At 38.6% G+C, this 18,133-nt stretch overlaps 1 protein-coding gene across 2 annotated transcripts; it reads left to right on the top strand.

Moving 5' to 3' along the window:
- Positions 1-401: 401 nt before the first annotated feature.
- On the top strand, positions 402-17,141 carry LOC124278606 (glycerol-3-phosphate dehydrogenase [NAD(+)], cytoplasmic-like). 2 transcript variants are annotated; one of them, XM_046714352.1, is made up of 9 exons: positions 402-732; positions 8,068-8,248; positions 8,517-8,657; positions 10,203-10,341; positions 13,204-13,316; positions 13,653-13,773; positions 14,154-14,263; positions 14,655-14,761; positions 15,484-17,141. In XM_046714352.1, exons 1-9 carry the CDS (start codon positions 581-583, stop codon positions 15,578-15,580), a joined length of 1,161 nt encoding a protein of 386 aa, XP_046570308.1. In that variant the 5' UTR covers positions 402-580; the 3' UTR covers positions 15,581-17,141. The 2 variants fall into 2 exon arrangements, with proteins under 2 accessions (XP_046570308.1, XP_046570309.1); XM_046714353.1 differs by lacking the exon at positions 402-732 and adding an exon at positions 811-873.
- The last annotated feature ends 992 nt before the right edge of the window (positions 17,142-18,133 follow it).

The following is an 18,133-nucleotide window of genomic DNA, read 5'->3' as shown; positions in this document are numbered from 1 at the left end:
ATGGTAGAGCGAACTGTATTTCTTAAATAATATTATATGAAGTAAATAATATGAAAGTTGACAAAAACTATGCATTTATGGCATATATGTAACCATTGTAAATAAACTGAGGCATTTTGACTACCCCCTTGGGGCAATTTGACCAAATCTGGGGCATTTTTACCAAATTTGCTGAGGCGTTTTGTAGCTGGGGCGATTAGACTGGCACCCCGGGGGCCAACACTAAAACCTAAGTTTTGAGTTATTGGTCCGATGTTTCAGTCGTATCACTGTATATTTTGGCCTTTTCCCTGCCTTGCCTAGAGAGGGCTGGTATATGACGGATGCATTATTCTAGATCCGCGTTCTGTTCAGCTGGACGCGCATCCAACGGAACGCAACCCAACTTGTGTGTGGTTCAACATCTTCAAAGAGCAAAGTTCACTCACGCATAACGTCTCTATAGTTCCGTTACTGAGAACAGGTCCGCGCTATTTGAGCACGCGCGCGTATTTCCATCTGCATTTGGAGTCGTTTTAAGTTGAATCGACGATGATATATCTGTCTTTACCAGTTACCATGCATCTGATCGAGAACTGAAATGATCTGGTGGTCAACCAGTGTCGCTTTATACCGAGTTGTGTCCCCTGGAAGGTGTCTGCTGTGGATTTCCCGGCAGGAAAAGAAATATTTTTGCGCCAGTAGTTTCAAGATGGCACCAAAATCAGTTTGCATTGTCGGATCCGGGAACTGGTAAGAAATGTGTCTATGTCTCTGTATAGACCTGTATGTACTTGTTTACGCCTCTCATGTTGTATCCCGTGCCTTTGCTGTTAGCTCAAGGTCACCTATGTCATTGCGGTCATGGACACACTCAGTGTATCCTAAATTCGTGTTAGTCAAGTGATGCAATCGAAATGCAACTATCTATTCGATGCTGAGCTTTACGTTTTAAGATATTTGAGTTTTGTTTTGGTTTGTGGTTGATTTATGGTTATTTGGCACATGCAGGATGATATTTATCATAATGACATATTGTTCTACAGGTCGATCGTGTCAGTTATACAAATACTATCCAAGTTAGTTGCCAAGTATGGTGTTAATGATCAAGTAAATTCTGAGTTTTTTATTTGAATCTCGTCTCAAATAAAACTTTATCAACATGATATATAGGCATAATTAGAATTAGAAATGTGGTTTACATAATAACTTTTTACCATGATGAAATTCTCTTAGTTCCAGTGCTTTATCCTGTTTTCATGATGCTAGGAGTGTGTCTTAATAGATTGAAATGTAGATCTACCTATTGGGCCTTATTTCATACATTGCTTATGTAGGCTACATACTGCTGTATGGTGAATAAATCTATTTGCTGTTACTAAAAGCAAAGACGTATATATGTCTCAGCTAAAATATACAGAACTTAAGAGACAAGTTTGGGCTGGTAGGCTCAATAGACAATTTTTGACAAATGTAAATATGTCTCCAGCTATGCTACCTAATTGTATGTATGCAATGTACCCAGTGATTGAAATAATTTTTCAACTCAACCTCACAGCCGGGCTGGTGGCCCATAAATGTTGCCTGCCCAACTTGAAAGTTGCCTGCCCACTTTTTTAATTTACATTTTTGCAATAACTGACAAAAACAAACACATATCATTCTTAAATCAAATTTGTATTGATTAGGCAACATATTATGAGTGAGTGAGTTCATTTTTATTCCACACTCAGCAATATTCCAACTATATGGAGGCGGTCTGTAAATAATCGAGCCTGGAAAGCAACTTATTATGAACAATAACTTAATGAACCATTAAATATTTACAACCTGTGCACTGTGTGCTTATACAACTTTGAGCTAGATATCAATGTCACAGTCAGAGTAGTCACTGAGACAACAGATTCTTCAGAATCATAACAACTATCATCAGAACTGTCAGAGTCCTCTACTGTTGCCTTGAGAGCTGGATCTTGCAGTTCTGTTTCATTCTCAACATAAACAGTATCATTGTCATCTTTAGCTGTGAGAGTGGTGAGTTTTCTTTCTAGGTGTCGTGTTCTCGCGGGGTTTTACTGCAAGAACCAATGATGGATGGCCTGAGTTGCATCAGTAATCTTCCACCTCTTCAGAATTTAGTTGGACTGTCAAGAGATTTGACACTGTGGAGCTGCTCAGTTTGTTTCTGATTTCTCGCTTTGATAATTTTTAGCTGAGAAAATCCACGTTCACATTCTGCTGTGGAGCCAGGTAAAGTCAACAGAAGGTCAATCATGTGCAGACAATTCTTGTGTGTGTCTCTCCATAGGTTTCCCACACAACATTCCAGGACAGTTCTGAAGGCTTGTGACTGAAAATAACGATATCACATTTTATAACTGAATGAAGGTTATCATTTTACTTTAGGCAGACTATATTCAAAACCTTACTAACATAAACATTTCTTCTTTACTTTCTTTAGTAATTCAACATAGCTGATGTTTATTTCCCATGTTAGTTACAAGCATCCATACTTGACAGTTCCCTTTTGAACATACCTAAACTGTAGATATGAAATGCAATGTACATCACCAAGTGTATATAAGCCTTTGCATTCATAGAGTGAGTGATAACCCTGAATGATACTTTCCACAGCATGCATCTTGTATTTGTCTATAGAGACTATAAAACACAAGTGCACTGTAATTGCTGATGTCTATACAATAAGAAGAAGATAAATCATGGCCTGCAATTGTTTTTCTTTACCTATTGTAGATCTTAGTTTTTAGACTCATCCACTCCTGGTCAATCAGATCAAGCTCAATGTCAATACGATTCGGTGAGGAACTCTCTGTAGTGGTCTGTGATGGCTGTAAGTTTGTCTGCTCCAAACTCTTTGAAAAAGATCACATTTGCAAAAATAAATGCCATATGGAGCATTTGTTGTTTCATGATTGCAACTGACATGTTTCATGAATTGTATTATGAAATCATCATCTGTTAACATATTAATGACGTAAAAAATGCCTCACATACTAGAATGCCTCTCAAAAGTTCATCCATGACATAAATACTCAATAAATTAGGAGTTTTGCATAATATACAACACACCTGAATCAAATGTATCTGGCCATGACTTCAAATCTGCAAGGGAGGATGCAGAAAGTAGAGAATCAGTTATGTCGGAGAAACGACTTGACATGGATATGATGACTTCATTGAGCACCTTTTTCAGAGTGGACGATGAAACAGCCCTCCAGACAGTGACTGGCCATGGAAAGTGTTCTTATTCTCTACTGCGTAGATGAAATCCAGGTCTAAAATTAAACACAGTGCAAACTGTTAATAATGTAATATGCAAAATCAAAACATAGATGAATTTGCAATATTAAAAAAAAAAATAAAACAAAAAACTTTCTCAACAAAATGACTTACTTTTCTTTCATCTGTTCCAGAGTAGCAATAGTAGCCTTTAACTGTTAAATTGGCACTCATGGATGGTCACATCCTTTCAAGTGTAGTTCTGCTGATAGTTTGCTCAATGTGTTCAGGGCGTCATGAAGGAAATGAGCATACACTATAAGTGATCTCTGTGTTAGGAGCTTGAAGAGGGACTTTGCTTTGATCTGAGCAGAACTGTCTGCACCACTGCCAGGCCCTGCTGTCTGTAACAAGATTAACATGAACACTGAAATTAGTAACATTGGAACTTGATAATTTATAGCAGTAACTCAATATTGTGCAAGATGGTTTTAAACAGGTGAGCTGCTTGTTTAGTTTTGAATTTTAGTTTTTCGTTTAGTCAGTGCCGAACCGCAAAGAAAAGTTTGATATTTTATTAATATCTTTAAAAGATGCCAGAGAAGTTTGATGTTTCACAAATATCATTACTTATGTTACAGAAATATTACCTGGCCAGTATGGTGAACAAAAGCTTTATAGCCTTTCCCACAACTGCTGCAGAGCTGTGACAGTATGCCCAACCCATCTGGTGCCCCCAATCCTCGAGAGGGCATCACTGGTGCAACACCAAGTGATTCAAAAGATCCCTTTAGCATTGATCTGAATCAAAATTTTTATCATTAATAAAACACATAATAAGTTTGACAAATTCAAACAACAGTAAGCTCAACATCTAATTTTTATAACTGTCAAACACTGACTGTCACTGACAAGCAGAAAATTTAGAAAAAGAACATTTGCCAAACTTATGCCTCAAAGAAGCCATTATAATCTGATTGTATGATATTTTAAACAGTACTAAATTGATTGAACTCAATACTGAAGCAAAACTAAAAATAAACAAACCTTCAACCTTGAACTTGCAAGTAGCTTAATGAAATTATGAAGTTTCATGGCTGTACAATTTACTGAAATTAAACAAAATAAAATTGGTGTACAAATTATAAATTACAAAAACAATTATAAAAAGCAAAGACAATAAAATTATGTACTTCATGAAACAGAAGTTTACAAAACTAAAAAATTACATAGTCAAATTAAAAATTTATGAATAAATAAGGGTAAATTAAACCAACAATGAATGTGAAGAACTGAAGCCTTAATTCTTAACCGTCATTACAGTTTTAAAAATGTATGCTAACTGCCAAGTCCTTCAGATTTTAATACCTTTCAGTTTGTTGGGGTAAAATTAAACACCATGTGTTTTTAGTTATTTACAAGAGCAATTGAGAACATTTAATTATAATAATCATTTTCACAAATTTGAATTACTTAAGCTGCATCTTATCTTAATAACAAAAAAAGAAAGGATTGACATTAAAAAGTTAACTTACCTTTGAGATAACCCTTGTAGAAAGAGTAGAGAAGATGAAGCATTTTCATAACGTCTGCATACTGTTTTGATGTTTTGAAAGCCGCCTTCAGCTAACAATTCCAATCTGTGGGCCATGCAGTGAATCATGACAATGGCAGAAGAAATGTTTTTTCTGAAGATGGACGATGACACCATTCTTTTTCCCAGTGTTAACAGATGCACCATCACAACCAAAGGCAATCAGCCTATTCTGACTGGAATATCTGTGAAAGTGTTCATTGCTTTGAGCAATGCTTGATAAAATGCCAAGAGAATCTGCTCTTTGACATGGATTAACTTGACTAAAAATACAAAGATTTTTCCTCTGATAGCACATCTGAGGTAGACAATTTCATTTTCTTGTGTGCTAACATCTGTGGAGCCGTCACCAATATTGAAAAGAAATTGGCATCTTTAATCTGTTGTTCAATTTTCAAATTCTCAGTTTCTGCAATAGCTTGTGTAAACGAAGCAGCAGATTTATCTGATGCATATGCTTTACCAGTTTCAATTCCTTTTCTGGCATCAAGTTTTCGTTGCCAAACGTAATCCATAAATGGTCTTGAATTTTTAGCTAGGGCATGACAGCTGCTAAACAGTGTATTCAGGGTTTTGAAAGCTTTTGCATTCAGTTTTTCCATCGATTGCTCCGCTGGAGATTCCCGGGTCTCATTTCCTTCTGCTTTGTGAAATTCCACGGCCCTAGTATGACCAAATGACAGATGATGGGTTTTAAAGCATCGTGTTTCAAATTGAGACAACCAAGCACAAAAGGTCCACGTTTATATCTATCATAAGAGGAAGGAATCCCTTGTTTGCGACAGCGGGCCGTAACACGATCTGCATATTTTACAAAACAGAGATTGTTGGTCGGTTATCAACCAGGGAAATTCACCGCTCCACTTACTCTGGTATTTACGTGTTCGTTGGGTTGTTTCATACTCTTACTCTTTTCTTTCTTCTCAATATCCTTTTCTTCTTGTGTTTTGGTATGAAAATCTTTACAATTAGTCAAAAACTGAATATTTTGACTGCGACATCGTGGTCTCCCTCACGCCGCCATTTTGTAACCAATACAAACGAGGTAACGCCTTTGATTGGTTCTTTTAACCATGTGCCTACTGATATCCAATCATAGCGTAGCTTTTTACTAAACCAGCCAGTTTTAGTGTCCTATTACTATCTTCACTGGCAGAAGAGTTGTCCATGTATACTCGTGGCTTCCATTCATCTTTCTTAAATCTAAATATGACATGACAGTTAAAATGGAATGATCGTCCTGAGTGCGAACTGAAAAATGTCAACCATAAAAAATTCCAGCCAGACCATCGGGCTGGTGGAGAGAATTTCCAGGCAGCCCGACTCAACGTTTACCGGCCACGGGCAGTCGGGCAGGCCGTTATTTCGATCACTGAATGTACCATGACTTTCCTTTTGAACACGAGCTTGTGACTGGCTGCTGTGGAGGTGCCAGGGGAGTTTTATTGTCTGCTCTTGTTGGCCAAAATTTATAATCAGGGTACATGTAGATATATTGAAGCAGATACAGGCTACAAAATGAAAGTACACAGGTCAAGAGGACAATGGCAGTAATATTATTTATGTACCGAGCAGAAGTCTGAAAAGCTGGACTAACAGCATTGGCAGTTCAAGTGTTTTGAAAAAGTCATAAAGTGAACAAAAAGACTAATAAAAAAATAGGAAAACAGAAATGTCTGTCTAAGCCTGAATGTATTAATATTTGTCTGCAAGATGCAGGCAGTACAAACTGAGATTAAGTAACAAGTTCAGCTAGATGTTTCTGCCTTATGGTATCAATCTATTATCAACAAGTATTTCATGTGAAAAACTATTACAGGATCAGCAATCAGCTGTGATATTGTAAATGTCTGTAATCTGCATGCTTGTTATTGGTCATAGTTTGCTGCTTGTTGTTAACAAGGTGATTTCCGAGCTGAAATATAAAAACTAACCCTGAAATCAGTAGGTACAGAACAAAATTGTGTCATCAGTAATTGATTACGTTAATGTGTAAGCATCACGTTACAGTGAAACTCAGTTTTAGGGTCACTGTATGACAATACAATAGGTGAAATGTGTAACAGTAGCAGTAACATGCCCTAGAATCAATGTGACAACGGTACAAGAATCTGTATCAAAACGTCGTGCACTGTCTGCTTGTCTCGTAAGTAACAGAAACAGAAATGTACTGATACTTGAGTATGATAGACTTTTAATTGCTTTTGAATCAGTGAATAACTTTTCTGACATAAATTGTATTTTTAAACATGACCCTTTAATATATGCATATGACTCCATTGAAGACACAGAGTGAGTAAAGATGACTCCCATATTTGGTAGCCTATAATCATGATAATAATCCTGTTGTTGCTCATATATATACAGCTGACATAATAAATTCTGTCCCTTCCCGAAATTTCTGATCCATCAATCTGAAATGTTTGTCAGTAATCAGGAACTAGATTTTCGAAGCTCTCCTAGTGTTAAGATGGTCGTAAGTGCCATACATTAACATTAACTTATGACTATCTTAGCTCTAAGAGAGCTTCGGAAAGAATTGGCCCAGAGGAGGTAAAATCTACTGCACAAACAGCAGACAAAGATTTATGAGTACTTCAGTCATGTGCTGACAGTCACTGCAAATAAACTTTCAATGATCCCACAGCAACATGACACTGTCAAATAATTTACTGATTGAAAACAAATTTTCTTCAGGATAATTAAAGAAAATGAACTAATTTAAAACACCTCCATCACATAACTTGAATATTGCCGACTTTTGCATAAAGTATCATTTCACCACTCACTCTTTCATTTTTATGACCTGTGTCCTGTATGGACTCCTGGTTACTTAATTGTGAGTCAGCCGTACACTGTACATGTCCAGGAAGGACTTCTTCAGACAGGGACACTGTCATCTTGTCTGTGGTGAGTCAGCCGTACGCTGTGCATGTCCAGGAAGGACTTCTTCAGACAGGGACACTGTCATCTTGTCTGTTGTGAGTCAGACGTACACTGTACATTTCCAACAAGGGCTCCCTCAGACAGGGACACTGTCATCTTGTCTGTTGTGAGTCAGACGTACACTGTACATTTCTAACAAGGGCTCCCTCAGACAGAAACACGGTCATCCTGTCTGCTGTGAGTTAGACGTACACTGTACATGTCCAGGAAGGACTCCTTAAGACACCTTCTGGGCTTTAAGTTGCCGCTGTGCATGTTATATTGTATTGATATGATATGCTCTGACACAGCAGGTTTGTTTATTTCAGGGGGTCAGCAATAGCTAAGATTATTGGAAATAATGTCCAGAAACAGCCAGATGTGTTTGCGAGAACGGTGAAGATGTACATGTATGAGGAGATGGTGGATGGACGGAAACTGACAGAGATCGTCAACACTGACCATGAGAATGTCAAATATCTCCCAGGAATAAAGCTTCCTGAAAATGTGGTAGGTTCATAATTGAGTATTTGTAGGATGCCTTGATATGCTTAAAATGTTGATCACTGTGGCATAAAAAATAACATCAATGGGCCCAGTTTATTTTTCTGTTACTGCTTGTGTTCAGTTTGAAAATCTTATGTGACCCAACTACATTTATGTCAAAGGTCAAGGTCATCATTGAGATTATTGGTAAAAGAAGGCTGTCTCTTACCTTTATTGAATATGGCACAAAAATATTACTTATTCCACTCTCACAGTGTATGTATGTATCCAGGTGGCTATCCCAGATGTGAAAGAGGCATGTACAGGGGCGGACATGTTGGTTTTTGTCCTCCCCCATCAGTTTGTCAAGAAGGTGTGTGAGCAGATGAAGGGGAACATCAAACCAGGGGCTGTCGCCATTTCCATGATCAAGGTTAGTCATAGGTTCCACAACCAATCTCAACCCAAACATGCTGATTTACACTCTCTGTTCAGGGGCAGAAACCAGGAATTTTACCATACATTGGGTAATCACTGATTTTGGTGAACATGTCATTTGTTTGTTTTTTGAACATTTGTTATGATTTTATCGCCTTTTGACTCACCATTGTCAAATCTGATTAAAATCTTGAGAACACTTTGAATTCAAGCTAGTCATTGTCCTAGAAATGTTATTATTCAGCATCTTCTTTCAATACAGTGCTTATGTCACTAGATTTGGGGAGAAAAAAAATAGTTCTAGATTTTCACCGCATTTGTTTGTTAATATACTGATGGTATTAAGAAAGGGAAGACATCTGGAAATTCTGTGACCTTCGTTGAACATGAGGCTGTAAGTTTCCATTCTGTTTCATTTTGAAGTGTTTCCAGTGTCCATAGGTGTACTAATTCTTATGCAATATGTCTGGTGACATGAATCTCATGTATAAGGCCAAAAACAATATATGTCTGTTTCGTAGTATTACATGCTTTTTAAAAATAGGGTAGGTGGGTCGATTTTATCTTCTTCTTTTTTTTAACTTTTAAAAAAAAAATTCAAGTAGCACCAGGTGGGCACCTGAGAATGTCTTCAAGGATACCACATGATGTTGTTACAAGGCCTTGTGATGAAATATTGAAAGATTTCTATATCAAATCATTATTCAAGTTATTTATATGCAGGTTTTGTCTGTGAGAGCCCATTAAGCCAAATCAATGTAATCCATTTTAGCCCTATGTACACTGAAAAGCATGAAAATATCATACTCGATTTGGATGAAAATGATGAGTTGAAATGCACTCCAGGGCTACAGATAAGGGGTGTACATGCGTAATGTACGCCTCAAAATCAATTAAGTATGACACAATATAAGATTTCAAGCGTATCGTGTACGCACATAAATACCTTCGTACGTCTAACATTTAATTTCCGTGCGTATCGTGCAAATGGAAATCTATTTCGGATAAATACTTGTTGTCAAGAGTTTCTTTGCGAAACACGATTTGACACATAAGGAAACCCCGACAGTAGGAATCCCTTGCGTTGCCATGCAACGATATGCGTCACTATTTTTCGATTGGCTAAAAACTACACTGTTCCTATGTATATCCAGTCGGACCTGACATTTCGAGCATCACACAGTCGCTCAGTAATTTCTCACGCGTCTTCAAATACAAATACATGGTTGGAAATAGTAATCGATGAATCGTCCAGACAAACCACATCTACTCGCTGACACAAACACATGTCAGTACTCCTTCAAAATTCTCAGTACACCTCCACTTGCAATATGATGTGTAAGTACACTCACACCCCCAAAAGTTATCTGGAGCCCTGCACTCCAGTCATGATTTGGATTTGGTTAAAAATAGATTTAGGGTCGGGGGGTTAGGATAGGGTTTTTCGGGTAACCGTAAACAGACATACATGTATTTTGGAGGGGGGCCTTTTGCAAAACTTGACAATAGTGAATTGTTATACTTCCATTGAATGTTTCAGGGATTTGACATATCAGGAGGAGGTATTCAGCTGATATCTAACATCATAGCCAAGGAACTAGGTACTGAGTGTGCTGTTCTCATGGGTGCTAATCTTGCTAAAGAAGTTGCAGAGGAGGAATTCTGTGAGACAACGATAGGTAGGTTTATAGAAAACTGGTTTCATCTTGTCCAAAACTGATAACAAGCAGTAATTGAAGACAGGCCTGCTACAGACACTTCAGTGTCACATCCATGACCTGCCTGTCTTTACTGGGAGTATATACCCGTGAAGGTCTGGGTTAGAATTGATTGAGAACACTTTGAATTCAAGCTAGTCATTGTCCTAGAAATGTTATTATTCAGCATCTTCTTTCAATACAGTGCTTTATGTCACTAGATTTGGGGAGAAAAAAATAGTTCTAGATTTTCAACACATTTGTTTTTTAATATACTGATCGTATTAAGAAAGGGAAGACATCTGGAAATTCTGTAACCTTCGTGGTACATGAGGCTGGAAGTTTCCATTCTGTTTCATTTTGAAGTGTTTCCATTGTCCATAGGTGTACTAATTCTTATGCGATATGTCTGGTGACATGAATCTCATGTATTAGGCCAAAAACAATATATGTCTGTTTCCTAGTATTACATGCTTTTTAAAAATAGGGTAGGTGGGTCGATTTTATCTTCTTCTTTTTTAACTTTTTAAAAAATTCAAAGTAACACCAGGTGGGCACCTGAGAATGTCTTCAAGGATACCACATGATGTTGTTACAAGGCCTTGTGATGAAATATTGAAAGATTTCTATATCAAATCATTATTCAAGTTATTTATATGCAGGTTTTGTCTGTGAGAGCCCATTAAGCCAAATCAATGTAATCCATTTTAGCCCTCATGTACACTGAAAAGCATGAAAATATCATACTCGATTTGGATGAAAATGATGAGTTGAAATGCACTCCAGGGCTACAGATAAGCATGTACATACGCGTAATGTACGCCTCAAAATCAATTAGAGTATGACACAATATAAGATTTCAAGCGTATCGCAGTGCATGACATAAATACCTTCGCATCGTCTAACATTTAATTTCCGTGCAAAGCATGGAGTGCAAATGGAAATCTATTTCGATAAATACTTGTTGTCAAGAGTTTCTTTTCATAAACACGATTTGACACATAAGGAAACAGACCCCGACAGTAGGAATCCCTTACTGCGTGCCATGCAACGATATAAGCGCCACTATTTTTCGATTGGCTAAAAACTACACTGTTCCTATGTATATCCAGTCGGACCTGACATTTCCACAGTCGAAGATCACACACACAGTCGCCAGTAATTTCACTGGCGTCTTCAAATACAAATACATGGTTGGAAATAGTAATCGATGAATCGTCCAGACAAACCACATCTACTCGCTCACACAAACACATGTCAGTACTCCTTCAAAATTCTCAGTACACCTCCACTTGCAATATGATGTGTAAGTACACTCACACCCCCAAAAGTTATCTGGAGCCCTGCACTCCAGTCATGATTTGGATTTGGTTAAAAATAGATTTAGGGTCGGGGGGTTAGGATAGGGTCTTTCAGGTAACCGTAAACAGACATACATGTATTTTGGAGGGGGGCCTTTTGCAAAACTTGACAATAGTGAATTGTTATACTTCCATTGAATGTTTCAGGGATTTGACATATCAGGAGGAGGTATTCAGCTGATATCTAACATCATAGCCAAGGAACTAGGTACTGAGTGTGCTGTTCTCATGGGTGCTAATCTTGCTAAAGAAGTTGCAGAGGAGGAATTCTGTGAGACAACGATAGGTAGGTTTATAGAAAACTGGTTTCATCTTGTCCAAAACTGATAACAAGCAGTAATTGAAGACAGGCCTGCTACAGACACTTCAGTGTCACATCCATGACCTGCCTCTCTTTACTGGGAGTATATACCCGTGAAGGTCTGGGTTAGAATTGATCTTCAGCAACCCATGCTTGTCGTAAGAGGCGACTAACGGGATCGGGTGGTCAGGCTCACTGACTGGGTTGACACATGTCATCGTATCCCAAATGCATAGATCGATGTTCATGATGTTGATCCCTGGATTGTCTGTTCCAGACTCGATTATTTACAGACCGCTGCCATATAGCGGAATATTGCTGAGTGTGGCGTAAAACTAAATTCACTCACTCACTCACTTCTGGGTGTATAGCAACGCATGCCATGAACTGAGGGACCATGAACTTCAGTGGAGCTTGGGCATCATCTACAAAGGGGACATAACTCTGTTGGATCAGTTACTGGTATTGGCCATTTAGGAGATAAACATCATGTGTTGGGCAATTTCCGGGTGTTATTGAGTATTTGAAGCACAGGATTCATTTGGAACCGACGGCGTCAGCTTCAAATGCTCAATTACACCCGGAAATTGCCCAACACATGATGTTTATCGACATTGTAAACACAAAAGTAAACCAAAAGGTCCACACACGTTTTTGTGTCTGCACTCATTGACATTGAGTACGGGTACAGCAGTGAAATGTAACCAGCCGGCCGTTTTGGCTGTCTCCCATGGTACCATCTGGAACTGTTCATTTGTGACGTCATTCGGACTTTACGTCACAATATGATTTTAATGACGTCATCACAGCTGACGACGTAACAATACAATGATGTGAGCGATGTTTGAATGTATTAATACGCAGCGAATTTCCGGGAATCGAATACCATTTGATCATGTTTTTCAACCAATCAGATTAAAGAACACAGTGACTTTTGGTTTACAATCAATGTTGACGCCTTATAAATCATCTCAATCCTCATGGTGTTCATTTATTTGATACTGTACATGAAGGTCTTGTTGACCCATGGCCATTAAGTGCTTCACACTGTCACATACTGATATCCAGATACACGAACAGTTCAAGTAATATAGGACCAGCATCTTCAGCAAGGTGGTGCTATTGTTTATTGGAGTTCTTGTGTCCCAGACATGGGTTGTTGAGATATGTTTGTATTGCCAGGATCTAAGACAGACTCAACTGGCCAGCTGTTCAAGGACCTAGTGGAAGCTCCATATTTCAGAGTGGCAGTGGTGAAGGATGCAGACACAGTGGAGATGTGTGGAGCTCTCAAGGTATACAAATCATTGTACTGATAACAACTGTGGTAAAACTGAATTATTTCTATGTAGGTTTGAGTGAGAGAGTATTGTTTTATGCTGTCTGTAGCAATATTTTGGAAGTATTTGGAAACTATATGCAGATTTGCTTATTCTCAATAATTGGCCACTGTAATGACATTTTCTTTGACAGTTAATTATGCTGATTTTTAAAAACAGTATCATGGTATGTGATCAGATTGTATCTTGTCAAACCTGTTGAAATTGTCATCAATTAAAATTATCATCCCAACTTTCTGTAGTTATACAGTAAATTAATATATGTATGAAATGTGTCCATGTTGTCTCCAGAACGTGGTTGCCATCGGCGCTGGCATTGTGGATGGCATCAAACAAGGAGACAACACTAAGGCGGCTGTCATTCGGCTTGGGCTAATGGAAATGATCAAGTTTGGTGAAGAGTTTTTTCCAGGTAGTGTATTCAACTTATTTGTGCAGGATTGGAGTAAAATCCTGAGAAATGGTGGTTAACTGACATGAAGTCTTTGTTCAAACCTATTGAATCAGAATCTGAATCTTTTGAAGTAGATTTTAGTGTGATTTTGTTTGTTAGCAAGAGTTAACCTTGACACAAGGCCACAGACCGATGCTGCAGACTGGTGTTAAGTGAAAACTTCTACTTCTTGAGTGTCTCCTTGAAACTACACCTGGCCTTGAAAGTAGAAAAAGAAGTGTTTTCCTCAAATAATGTGATCCATCAAGTCTGGGGAAAAAAACAATTGATGAATAGAAAGGATATGATGTGTCCCTTTAATTTTTCTGCTTTTTCAGAGATATCTTGAATGCTTTCAGGGTCAAAGAGAAATACCTTCTTTGAGAGTTGTGGCATCGCTGACTTGGTAGCTACCTGCCATGGTGGACGCAATCGCATGTTGGGGGCAGCAGTTGTGGAGTCTGACAAGGTGAGGGGTATCATTGACTTGGTAGCTGTGTGCCGCAATCGCACGTGGTTCGGTTAGACAAGGTGAGGGTTTGGTTGGCTGGTTGTTGTTTAACGCCGCACTCAGCAGTATTCCAGCAATAAGGCAGCAGTCTGTAAATAATCGAGTCTGGACTAGACAATCCAGTGATCAACAGCATGAGCATCGATCTACACAATTTGGATACAAAGTGTCAACCAAGTCAGCAAGCCTGACTACCCGATCCCGTTAGTCGCCTCTTACGACAAGCATGGGTTTCTGAAGACCAATTCTAACCTTAGATTTATAGACTATAAACCTTTTGTGTCTTTTTTTTTTAGAATGTGACTTTTACTTTATGTATGATGACACCAACAGTGTTCCATACTTTCAGTCAATTAAAGTTCTGGAGAAGGAGATACTGAAGGGTCAGAGTTTCCAGGGACCTCTTGTTGCCAGGGAGGTATATGCTATGCTGGAAGAAAAGGGACTGTGTGACAAGTAAGTGGTCCCCTCATTACTGGAGTGGTTCAGAATTGGCAGCAGTGCATTCTGTTATACAGGGCAACATGTGGTCTATTGTAGCTAACCGCCTCCGTGGTATAGTGGTAAGAGCGTCCACCCAGAGAGCGGTAGGTGGCGGAGTTCGATCCCGACCCGCCGCCATACCAAAAGACCATAGCCGCAATATCTTCCAAAATATGGTACTTGTTGGTGCCTGCCCTTGGCCTTTGATAAAGCAGTGTTGTTTTGTCCTTCAACAGCCTTTTAATATGGCCAATATAATGTCAAGGACTGGTCTATGGCGTCACTCAGAGTCGTTAAGGTTGAGTATAATGTGCCTGATAATGGGGAGGGCCGTTTCATGATAATTCCATGGGGTACTTGTTGGTCCCTCATGCTTACAACAAGGACGGAGTGTATAATGTGCCTGAGTGGGGTATTCATGCTTCACTGTGGCATGGTATCTCAATTTCACCTCACCTCACCTCTATTGTAGCTAGGGATAGAGAGAGTATGTGTGATAGTGAAGGGTCTGTTCCTGGGATTCCTTGTAGTAACAGATAGAGAGAGTTTTCTTTACTATTAGTACTATAACTCAGTGTTTTCACCCAGATTTGAAAGGCCAGCATTCTGTCTCCCACACTCAGTAGCCATGATGTACAGGTCCTATTGAAGCAGCAATAAACCCAAGTTACTCCCTCACTCACTTCTTTCTTCAGGTTTCCAATGTTTGTAGCAGTACACAAGATTTGTCAGCGAGAGATGGACCCGAAGCTCTTCATATCTTGCCTCAGGAGTCACCCAGCACACTTGTAGAAGAGACGACTCTCCACACGGAGCAGCAGCCATGTTGAACAAAGGCAGATACTTACTATAATGCACACAGATTAGGATGATGTCTCAAGTTGTTTTGTGGAGAACTGTAGTCGATCAGGGTACACACTTGATCTCATGCTGTATTGACGTCACCAGTGAAGTATCAGTAAAATGGACAGTCAGGAACTGAACCGGTGGATAAAGTGGAACAGTATTTGTAGGACATGTCATATATTGATTACAGAGATACATGTTCTGATGAGATTACAAGACAACGATACAGGCGTGATGGGCGTCAGCTGCTAAGCATTGACAAAACAATACTGGTATTATGAGCACTGTTACCAGGGAACTGTTTCATTCATGAAGACATCTGCTGATACATAAATTGATATATGTGCATCCTTCCCAGTGTGTGGCAGTGTGATTTAGCTAATGACCCATTCTCATTACTTCCAGCTGCTAGGGATGGCTGTGTATACTAGTTAATTAAGTTAGTTAGCTGTTGCCAGTAGTATCAGTTAGTGGACTAGTTCCTGGAGACCTGTCACTAACTCTAATGTCACCTTAACCTAGCAGGCATGAGGTGTGTGTCAGATGAGGCTTGCATTGCAACACTTACATGAGCAGGTAGTTTCTAAAACATACCAGTCCTTGTCAGAAATATTTACACAAAAGATCACGGGTGAATATTTGGGGGAATTTGTTAAGTGTAGCTATCATTTATATAACCCTATACTCTATAAGAAGTGAATCTTGTTCCAGTACATGTTTGTGAATAAGTACTCAAACAAAGTTATAAGGACCACCCATTTCCATCATGCTGATATGGTTAATTTGTCATGCTATCGGGACAACCTAATTCTTTCATATTACTTTTGTTAATTTGCAATACCTTGACATATTTAGCTATAGTAATACTTTTGTTAGTTTGCAATACTTTTGGACAGTTTACATACTGTTCATGTCCTCTTCATTTATGAGACAAGGTTTGTTGTATATGATATTGGTCTATTGTAATCTTGATCAACGGTCATGACTGATTCATTCTCTTGATTAGACCCATTGCAATTATCAGTAAATGAATTGACGCTTCAGTTGATATACATAAGAAAGAATGATCCTGTGTATCTTGTGAAACTGGCGTTAGTGGAAACTCAGCTAATCTTGAAACTGCTTCAAGTCTGTATTGTGAACTCACTCAAATAGACCATTGACCTGATGCTGCTATTACAGACTGATGAGGAAGTAAAACGATAATGTGTAATAGCTCTTGTATTAACTTTTGTTTTTGTTTTGTTGTGTTTGTAAAACAAGAGTTTTTAGTCTGGTGCTTGCACAAAGGTTTCCATTGTTGTTGCCGGGCTGTGGGTGTGGGAGCGCAGCAAGGAGCTCACAAAATATTGGGCTCAACATTTTTTACATATTTTGCATATTTCAGTTGGCCATGACAGTGTCTTCTCCTTTAGGATATTGGTGTACTTATATCCTTTTTGTCAGTGTATATGCTGAATTTACTTGGTGCCATACCTCATAAGTAATGTAACCATTTTGATGTGTTTGTGTGGTGAATTTTGTCTTCTTTGACTACATGTTTAGCCCAGTGAAGAGATTATGTAAGTTACAGTGTTGCACCAATGCCGATAAGCAGCAAACTGTCCTCACCTTGCCTGCCTTGCTTCAGTCTGTACACCTGACAAATTACTACTTACCCCAGCACACTGACTGAACATTAGGCAGGGACATGAAACCTCAGATTCTGACTAAACAGGTCTAGTGTTCAAGATGTAAATGTTTGCCAGTCATCACCCTAATGCTAAAGTTATATGTTTTTTAAAATGGGAAGAGTCTCTTGATTAAAATAATTATGGCAAAAAATCCAACAAAACCCTTGGTTTAGCTGTCATTTCTAACACTGTTAAGTAACAATTACCACAACTCTTGATCATGTATTGAACAGGGGCATTATCTATGATTCTTGGTCAGTCCGGAATACTTGATCTGTTCAATCCCAGATCTTGTATTGAACAGTGGATCTGTACATTTCATCAACACTTAATGGGTGCATTCCTTCTACCCCTAGTAGAACCATCTTGCCATGAACAAGGATTGATTCCAGTATTTATCAACTATGTTTCAGCTGTTTTACTGGCATTTTATATAACACATGTATATATATATATATATATATATATAACGTTATGGATAACAGCTTCTAGCTTCTTGTATTTAGTTACATTTTAATGTGGATTCCTATATCATTATCAAACTGGAGTCGTCAAGTAATGAGAGGTATATATATGAAATAAAGTTGTGTTAAGTAGCAGATCAACATTAACGGTCAGTGACAATGGATAACAAATAGCACAGAGACAACTGGATGAAGCCAGGTTTTGAGTTAAGAATAACTCGGCCAGTCAGCCTTCTCAGACTGACAGCCTAACTTCCCCAGCCATTACCTTCAGTCTGACACAGTCCAAACCATTGTACCAAACATCTTCTATGAACGAAACCTCTAGGAAGCCATAAAAATCAGTCGTCACAAAAATCAGT

This window comes from Haliotis rubra, unplaced genomic scaffold (assembly GCF_003918875.1).
Source record: "Haliotis rubra isolate DU_JTF1 unplaced genomic scaffold, ASM391887v1 Scf24, whole genome shotgun sequence".
Taxonomy (NCBI): domain Eukaryota; kingdom Metazoa; phylum Mollusca; class Gastropoda; order Lepetellida; family Haliotidae; genus Haliotis; species Haliotis rubra.
Note: the sequence above shows the minus strand (reverse complement) of the source record. Positions and strands in the feature narration are given on the sequence as shown.

Coding starts and splice junctions, on each gene's coding strand:
- LOC124278606 (XM_046714352.1), top strand. CDS start 581: ATGATCTGGTGGTCAACCAGTGTCGCTTTATACCGAGTTGTGTCCCCT. Junction 8,249..8,516: donor TAAAGCTTCCTGAAAATGTG/GTAGGTTCATAA, acceptor GTATGTATCCAG/GTGGCTATCCCAGATGTGAA. Junction 10,342..13,203: donor ATTCTGTGAGACAACGATAG/GTAGGTTTATAG, acceptor TTGTATTGCCAG/GATCTAAGACAGACTCAACT.